The following is a 9,004-nucleotide window of genomic DNA, read 5'->3' as shown; positions in this document are numbered from 1 at the left end:
CGATGTGAACTAACCCTCATGGAATTGGGGAGAAAGGTAAAAATCATTGTCTAGCGGTCCCTTCACGTAGATGAAAGAGCTTTAAGTAACCTCAAGAACCCAGACAGTAAACTGTAATATAACAACAACAACAACAACAACAAATCAACAAATTAAAAATTAGTAAAAAAAACAGTTATCTGTTAGACCTCTGTCTAACAACATTAGCTTCTTCGTAAATTTCAATAATGGTCTCATGGAAAGTATTCATCCTCTTCAAGGAACCTGTGGCGCACGCCGGCTCAGAGTTTGCGCGGACGGAGCTCAGAAACCACAGTGTGTTATTGGACGGGTATGCGGCTGCGCACCTGGGCCTGACCTGGTGCCTCTGCCCCCTCAGGTCTCAGGGCCACATGCAATGGCTTCTAAAGTGAACCAGTGAAGGCTTTCATTCTGAGCGGAGAGGCACCAGTTTGCAGGAAAACCACAGCCGAGTGTGTCAGATGGTGGACTTGGACAATAAGCGTCATCCTGAAGCCCAGATGACCAGATGGGCCAGTCCTTTTTAGGGGTCATCTGTCCAGGGAGTTGCCTATGTGGCCAGTGTGCAGCTGTGCCATTGATGGTCCAGAGTATGCTAGTTTTCACCCGCGTCCTCTGTCTGCCTTCCTTGTGAGATCATGTAAGTTTTTATGTGTATGTGGGAGTAAGAGGCAGCCCAGGCAGGCATTGAACTTGCAACATAGTTCAATACTACCTGAACTCCTGATGCTTCTGCTTTCATCTCATAAGTCCCGGGTTTATAGGTAATGTCACCAGGCTGGATCATTATCAGGTATAATACTGTGGCATCAGAAAAGACAACATTAAGCCAGCATTTATGCCATAGTGACTGGGTTGGGACGGTGGGCAGGCAATATTTTCCTAATTTGTTTTTAAGTGGATAGGAAAAATGAGTTTAATGTTCCATAGTAATCTTAGGATCATGGTGTGTGAGTGTCTGTGTGTGTGTGTGTGTGTGTGTGTGTGTGTGTGTATGCGCGTGCGCTGTGGCACTGGAGATGGGACAGTAAAGGTGGCAGCCATGAGCAGGGCCCAGAAAGAGCACATGGCCAGAGGAAGGCTCTCCAGAAAAGTCCACTGGAGCGGAGACTCCGTGCTGTCCTCCAAGGAGAAAGGTGAACAGAAAAACTTGTATGGCTCTGACATTATTCCCGTTTACATTTATTACTGTGATTTTTAAAATATTTTGAGGCTGAAAAATGGATGTTCCATAATCACGCGAGTAGTTTTAAGTGAGAGCACATTTCTATCTTTTCTACAAAGGATCCGTAAACATGTAAGGCTAGAGTCACTTACTCATCTCCATGGAAGATGGAAGAGAGCAGCAGCTCAGGCAGGTCAGCTTAAATAGCAGGAGGAGCTCCTGTTTCCCTCCTCTTTCTTCTGGAATCTTCCGAATAAAAGCCTTAAATTACTATGAATATTTAACAGCAAGACAGTTTCGTTTCTGACTTTTTTTTTTAATAACCGAAAATTTAAATGTAAAGGCACACAATAAAGCTTTATGCATTTATTAAAATATACACATTTTGGTAAATTTATAACTTTCCCTTAGTATTTTGATGAATCAAAATATTGTCAACACCACAGTCATTTGAAAACAAAACACACTTATAGTACATCTGCATACCATCTCGTTCTTCATGGTACATTACAACACCCCATTGTATAGTGCACCAATGGGAATTAAAGAAAAAACAACCACAAAACAAACACGCGTTAACAATACAGCATTTCCATACAGAAAAAGAAAGTAGCAGAGAACACACCAGAAATCACCATCTGCAAGTGCAAGTTGTACTTTTTAAGGACCAAACAAAACCGAAACGAGTTCATGGAATTTACAGTTTGCATTTGTAACTTTGGGATGCGAATTGAATGGTCGTGTTACTTTTCCACAGTGAGAAAAACTAGGATGCGGGGTCCTGGTGGTTGTGACTACGTGGAAAGAGGGTATCAGCCGCTCTCTCAGAAGCCTGCAGCTCCTTCTCTCAGCCTGGATAGATGAGGTATTTAGGTGCTTTTATAACATTAACAGTGTCTCTGCTTTGGAGAGTGGACGCTTACAATATCCAGTGTAAATTTATGACTGTGAACAAGGCCACTGCCGTGTGCATCAGCCATTGCCACGGGTGCTCAGTCTGTGTCCACGGACCGGGACATCATCCCAGCCCCAGAATGAACACAGCCCTTTAGAGTCTACACTTAAGACAAAGTCCTCATGGACCAGTTTCCTTGAGCCAGTACCACCAGTGTTAACGTCAGGAAATCTGAACAGAAACGAAAGAGCAGAGGAAGTTCGAAACGTAAAATCCAGGCCACCCATTCCCTAAATTCTAACAGACCACTGTTTTTCTTCCTTAGGGGAACCTACATGCACTAAATGTTCTTAAGGAGTGAGAGATTAGAGCCACCTGTGGTCAGGAGACTTCCAACCTAGGTGTCTCTACGGAAGTCTCGGTTGGGCTGTGTGATTGATTCCATGCACGCAGAGTGCTGCCAAGTGATTTCAACACGATTCTAGCTGATATGGCAGAATACGTCTGCATTTCTGATGGGCTTCCACTGATCCCTTTGGGGCTTTCAGCCCTAAACAGGAAAAAAAGGACATCCCGTTCTTCTTCAAAGAAGTATTTTTATTTAAAAATAAAATTATGTGTATGTGGCTGTGTGTGAGCATGTGCCCAGTTCAGTGCCAGAGAAGGACAGGAGAGGGCGTTGGGCCTGGAGCTGGAGTTACAGGTGGCTGTGAGCTGTCATGTGAGTGCTGGGAACCAAACTCAGGTCCTCTGGAAGACCACCAAGTACTTACACCAGTGAGCCATCTCGCCAGCTTCATGCTCTATATTTCTTGGGGAAGTAATTTTGGCAAAAGGCATGTGCCTATGTGTTTCAGAATGATTCATGAGCTGCTGAAGAAGAGTGAGAGGCTCGGTGAGATTGGGAAAGCATTTCCGAAAGGAACTCACTTTTGAGGAAACAGAAAGCAAAAGCAAACGAGATGGTCTCTGTTCTAAAGTCTTAAAGAAAGGGAAGCAGGATGCAGGACTGGCAGGCGCTTTTCACTGCCTGTCAGCATTCCAACTAAAAATGCAGCTCTGGGAGTGGTGTCTGTAGGTTGGGATGCTGTTTCTAGCCTGAACTAATGTTAACTGAAACTGTGGGCCCTTTCATGGTCAGGCCACTGCTGATTAACCGCTGGCTAGAGGGTCTCCAAAGGGCTTCTCTGTGGATAAACAAATAACCAGCATTAAAGTACCCGGGAACGGGGCTGCAGTGGCTTCGGAAAAACGCTTTGGAAACACCTGTCTTCTCAGGTCTTTTTGAAACAGGTGTGAGAGTGGAGGGAAGTCCCAGAACCCTGGCCGGGTACCTTTTCCTCCCTCTCCCTCTCCTCTGTCCTCTTCATAGGAAATAGAAGGCATTCTCTGGCCCACTCCCTGTGTGGAGGCTGGAGTCCAAGAGTGGACCATGCCCCCCAGGAACTGATCCAGCTCTGGCTTCAGCTTATTTCCTGACTTTTGACTTTATAGCCCAGAACATTTTAACATGAGACATAAAGGTAGGCAAACCCATGGTAAAAACAGTGGCAAACAGGACCTTGATTTCTCCTACTATCTAAGACAGATGGAAATTCTATTTATGATTCTATATATTTAGAAGAGGGACTCTCTGGTAATGTGGTTTCCAACAAGCCTGATTTAAAGGGTGTCAAATTTCTCAAGCCTTTCCAGCAGTGTAGACATTTCTCTTGAGTCTGTTTTTACTAATAGTGACTGAATTTTAGCATGATGACCAGTACTGAGGCACAGGATTTCCTCTTACTAAGAGGCGGACCGGATTCTTTGCATAATTCCAACACTCAGCTTCTCCCTCTAGTCTAAAGCAGCCTTGTGCTCAAGCTGAGTCAAGCCAGGAGGGCAAGTCTTACTATTTAGATTAGAGGATATAAGCCATATCCGTTGTTAGATTTGGTCACAGAAAGGAATTACTAAAAACTGTATGAAGTTTTTTCGTTACCATGTTAAATGAACTCTGAGTTTGTACGTGACCTGTTCGCTTTTCACCTGGGCAATGATGCCAGCGCCCAGTTTTTCTCAAGTTCAACCTTGCCTGACTCACTCCCCAGGCACTCCCCACCCACGGAGAACTTGTGGACTTGTATTGGAGTCCTGGCACTATTCTTATTGTGTCACATGTGACTCACATGTAAATTATAGCTCCAGTCAAACCAGCTCCTTCCTTCTCCTGGAGGAAGGCAAAGAATTGAGTACTCAAGGGCAGCGCTCAGTCTGCGTCTTCAGAGTCCAATTCCATTTCTGCCTCGTTAAGATGCTGCTACTTCCACAGGCTGCAGGTGCACACTGTTTTCTCTGATTTTTGTGTGGAGGTCTTTTCCACATTTGAACCTAAAAAGCATGTTTTCATCTTTATCTCATCTGCCATCTTCAATACTGTTTTAAATATATTCAATTTCTTCAAAGAATTTTGTTTAGGATTACTGCATGGTGTATGTGTGTGTGTGTGTGTGTGTGTGTGTGTGTGTGTGTGCATTAACATATGTTCCAGAACACCCATGTGGAGGTCAGAGAACAATTGTGGGAGTCCCTTCTGTCCTTCATATTTGTGCAGGCTCCAAGGATCAGACTGAAGCTAGGAAGCCTTTGACCCTCCGAGCTGCCTGTCTGGCCCTATAGACCTTATTTCTTAAGAGCCAAGCCTTTCACTTATGGCATCGGAATATGCCATAACACACAACAGGCACTCTAGGACTGGCTGCTAAATAGTTTATTCCCTCTATTTCATTCATTTGCTCAGTTTTTCCATGCAACCAATCATAAGATACTTCTTTTTTTCCCTGTCTTTCAAGACAGGATTTTTCTGTGTAGCTCTACCTGTCCTAGAACTTGCTCTAAAAACCAGGCTGGCCTTGACCTCAGAGATCTGCCTGCCTCTGCCTCCAAGTGCTGGAACTAGAGGTGTGTGCCACCACGGCCTGACAGATATTTCTTGATAGCTGTGTAATGTAGGTTTGAAGCTTCTCTGTGGACTTACATGGTCTGTGTTTTTTAAACACGCTGCCCTCATGGGGGTGGGGTGGGGAGAAGGCTTATTTTTAATCACAGAACAGTAATGGTTATCATTCAATATTGACGAGTCTGTTATTTTCTAAGACGCCCTGCACTGGAGAACTTAGCAAAGCCTTGAGAGCTCTGCACCTGTGCACCACACACCTCTGCCTTTGTGCCTCCCTTTCTCCCTCTGTTTTGACTGTGCTCTTCCCTTTTGTTTCGGAGCTCGGGTGTTTGAGTAGCTGCCTCCACTCTTTCTGAAACGTTGCAGCATATTGGTAAATAAATAGAATAGAAAAACATTAAATAATTGGCTCCACACACACTGAAGCCCCCCCCCCCGCCCCAAGAAGAGCTTTCCTAAGATAAATATTTATAAAATGATCTTATTTTAATGCAGTCTCACAAATACAGTGCTCAGCTATGTTAGGAAAACCCTAACATTTTCATTTGAGTGGTTGATGGTACTGGAAAACTGCCTGTGAAACCTGGAACTCTTTCATAGGAGCTGAGAAACATGATAAAAACATGCTTATGTACCTGAGAAAACTTTCCAAATCACATTTTTAGAAGAACAAGATAGCTAAGAAGATGACCCAAACAATTTTAGAAAAGTGAAGAGAGCAAAGCTTAAACACATCCAAAGCTACTAACTGAGAAAAACAGCTTCTGAAATGAGACTAATTCACCGCTCTTCACAGAATCAACACCAACGGCATTAATAAAGCCCGCGCCCTTTCTTCTACGGAAACCGCACACCTGCCGCCAGGCCATTGCTACTAAACACCACCAGTAACAGGAAACTTTCCACCCAAGGTACGGATTGTCACTCTGTATCCGTATTTCCTAAACATATCTAAGGAAGAGAACCTCACTCCGTGTAACAAACGTGGCTCCAGCTGAATGGATGCTATTTAACCAGGCAGACTTCTTGCATCCTAAGTCACTTAGTTTTAAACACTTAGTTTAAACTTAGTTTTAACAAACATGACTCATAAATATTTTACAGGGAATTCTCCAGGGTGAATTGTTACAGGCCAGGCACTACACCGTGATGGTTAAGTTTAGGCAAGAGGAAACACAGTTTTGTCAGACATCACATAAAAATGATACAATGAGTGCTGGAAGCCAGGGTTCTACATAATCAATACGGACAAGATCTAAAAATGTAGTTATTTGGATGCCACGGCATACACTGGCTAGGAGCATGGTTTGCGATTTATTGAAAAGCATTGTCTCAAACAATAGTTCCAGCGGATCTTTATCTGTTATGCTGAAGCCTCTTGCTTTGGTCACGGGCGCCAATGCTCCAAGGGCGAAAGTTTCGGGTCTCCTCGTACCCACCACTTAGCCATTGGTATGTTTCAGTGAGCTCGCTCCCCGGGGAGCATACCTTCTCTCTGTCATTCTAGTACATGCCGAGTAAGCATGAGCTTCAGACTTTAAGAAAGAAAAGATGTGAATGTAAGTTGATACTCAGGAGAAATCTTTTTTTGGCTGATGGCGAATTGAGGAAAAAAGAGGGCAGGAAGTTTGCTTGTTTTGCCCTGCTTCCAGGAAATACTCACAGAAACCTTGGTATGAGGAAAACTGTCTTCACATGCATGTCTACACATGCCACTGAAGCTATGGAATGCGCGGCTCCCCGGGGAGGGAGATACAACTCACATGTTGTTCCTGTTACAAATTCATCTATCCTGTTTTGGAGCAAATTCTTTTAAGAATCCCTTTGGTGGCCTACACTTAAACCTCACCAGGTAGTATTTCCCTGGGCCTCAGGATTTGGGAAATAACAGGAAAAGTACTATAAAGGGAACTATTCCAGAGGAGTGAGGACCAAGGGGGAATGGGCGCTCTCTCAGCTTGATGGCCTAAGTGCCCGGCCTTTCACAGCTCGGTTTTCAAAGCAGCACTAGTTGCCTAACTTAAAAAAAAAAAAAAATCCTGCAGATTTGATAATTTTAGAAATATGAAGTAGGATTTGCAATGTGATCTCAGTGGCTGGGTTACCTCTTCTTGCAAAGATTTTTATCTGATTATAAAACAAATAGCCTGCTTCTTCCAGGCATATCAGAGGCATGGAATCACACTGCTCTTTCACCATATCAGCAGAAGCCTAGAGGCTGGTGTAAGGGAATGCATGACAGACAGTTCTTTTCTGCCAATGCCTTTCTGACCTCTGCAAGAGATGGCTATGTAAGCCTTTATTTGTTATTTTTTCTTGAGCTTTGATGTGCCTCTTACTATACTATCGTGTCTGCATGGTTGCTTTATGGGGGATATGGTCTCAGAGTCCTCTGTCTTTTCTGGATCCTAAAATTAGAGTTTGGAAACTGTAAGAACTTTGGTGAGTTTAAGAGGAGGCCCGGTCTCCTCCGTGGTTGGTTTTCGCGGAGGTGAGATGTAAGGACACAGTGTTTCTGACTGAGGAAGTCCTGAAACAGCCTGACCTACTGACTTCGGGGCGAGTGGACAGGTGCCTTGCACCCACAGCCACCTTTGCGGCTTCCCTCGGAGGGCCTATAGTCTCAGCAGGGCTGGAGGAAGCTTCCTCCCATCTAAGTCAGACGCACATGAGCCATCCAGCAAAGCAAACATTTGCTGCCAAAGGCTGGGCTGGGGCGTCTCGCTAACAAAGAATTTCATGTAGTCTTTTGATTGTGATTTTTTTTTTTTTTTTTTTAAGAGGGCCGGTTAAAGGGCCCTGGGTAAAACCCTTCAACAGAATTCCCCTGAACAGCAAAAATAGCAAATGACAGGTTATGCCTGGGGATGGACCTTGGGGAAGGCTGGGTTTGTGAAATGAGAGTCGGAAGAAGTTTCCACCATCTAGCACACAGGCTGATTTACTGAGAAACCACCCTTTCTAGGCTCCCTTGTTTAGCCTTACTCCGGAGAGCAATCTAACTCATCATTTGCAATCAGGGCCTCTGAGTTCTGTTTGTGTTTGCTTTTACTTTTTGCTTTGCTACTCGTCCGGCTGTTTGCCTTCGAATCTGACATCTGTTGGTAATAGAAGCCTTTGTCCTCAGCTGGCCCACCCCAGTCCTCTTGGCTCTCGCCCTCGGTGGCGTAGGAGAACCCTTCCTCCACGGAAAAGGGGTCGTCCACGTCATAGCGCTGGTACGTGCTTTGGTGCAGGGCCTGTTCCCGGGCGCTGATTTCCAAGGTGCTGTTCCAGATGCCGTACCCAAAGTAAATGAGCATACCTGTTAGGAGGGGAGAGCACAAACGAATAAGCAGTTGCTTTAGGGTCCCTGGGGCCACTGGGGGAAGATCACACCTGACGGGGGCTGGGCTGATGGACACTCTTAGTGTTTACAAGACTTGAATTAAATGTCCTTTCCAGCCCCAGAGTCTACATAAAGAGGCCCTTATGGTGGTCCTAGCTAATAATCAAAGCTCTAGGGAGGGAGTGGAGTCAAGCAGATCCCTGAGGTTCAATGGCCAGCCACCCTGGTCCCAGTGAAAGACCCGGTCTCACATCTAAGGTAAGTGGCTCCTGAGAACAGCCACCCGAGGTTGACCTCTGGCTGCCGCATACTCGGTACAAACGCCCGCCCCTCACCAACAGGCACAGCCTCCACGCTCACCCACATACCCACAGGCCCGGCAGATCTCAGAGTGTGGTGGGCTTGGCTGTAACCCTAGCCTCTTCGGAGGCTGAGGGAGGAGGACAGGAGTTCAAGGCCAGAGTGGTAAGATCCTGCCTCAGAAAACGATAACAAAGCACTAGCAGACCCAGAATAAGCTGAGGAGAACTTGCACAAAGCAGCCCCCATTTACAGCTTCTGCTAAGCTTTTTGAGGCTGTGCCCTCAAACTCCTCAGGGGTCAGGTTTTAGCTGGAGGTGAGAGCTAGCTGCCTCTTTGGACAGCATCTGGCCCTTT

The 9,004-nt window shown here is 45.3% G+C and overlaps 1 protein-coding gene across 1 annotated transcript in view; it reads right to left on the bottom strand.

Moving 5' to 3' along the window:
* Positions 1-1,491: 1,491 nt before the first annotated feature.
* Positions 1,492-9,004, bottom strand: part of Slc7a14 (solute carrier family 7 member 14) — a 119,278-nt gene continuing 111,765 nt past the window's right edge. Inside the window, exon 8 of the mRNA XM_055626046.1 lies at positions 1,492-8,323. Within this exon, the coding sequence (XP_055482021.1) occupies positions 8,001-8,323 (323 nt within the window). The 3' untranslated portion in view covers positions 1,492-8,000. The remainder of the gene's footprint in view (positions 8,324-9,004) is intronic.

The sequence above is a fragment of the Psammomys obesus genome, unplaced genomic scaffold (genome assembly GCF_907164565.1).
Source record: "Psammomys obesus unplaced genomic scaffold, mPsaObe1.curated_primary_1811, whole genome shotgun sequence".
NCBI lineage: Eukaryota > Metazoa > Chordata > Mammalia > Rodentia > Muridae > Psammomys > Psammomys obesus.
The sequence above is the reverse complement of the archived record's forward strand: the minus strand, read 5'-3'. Positions and strand labels throughout refer to the sequence as shown.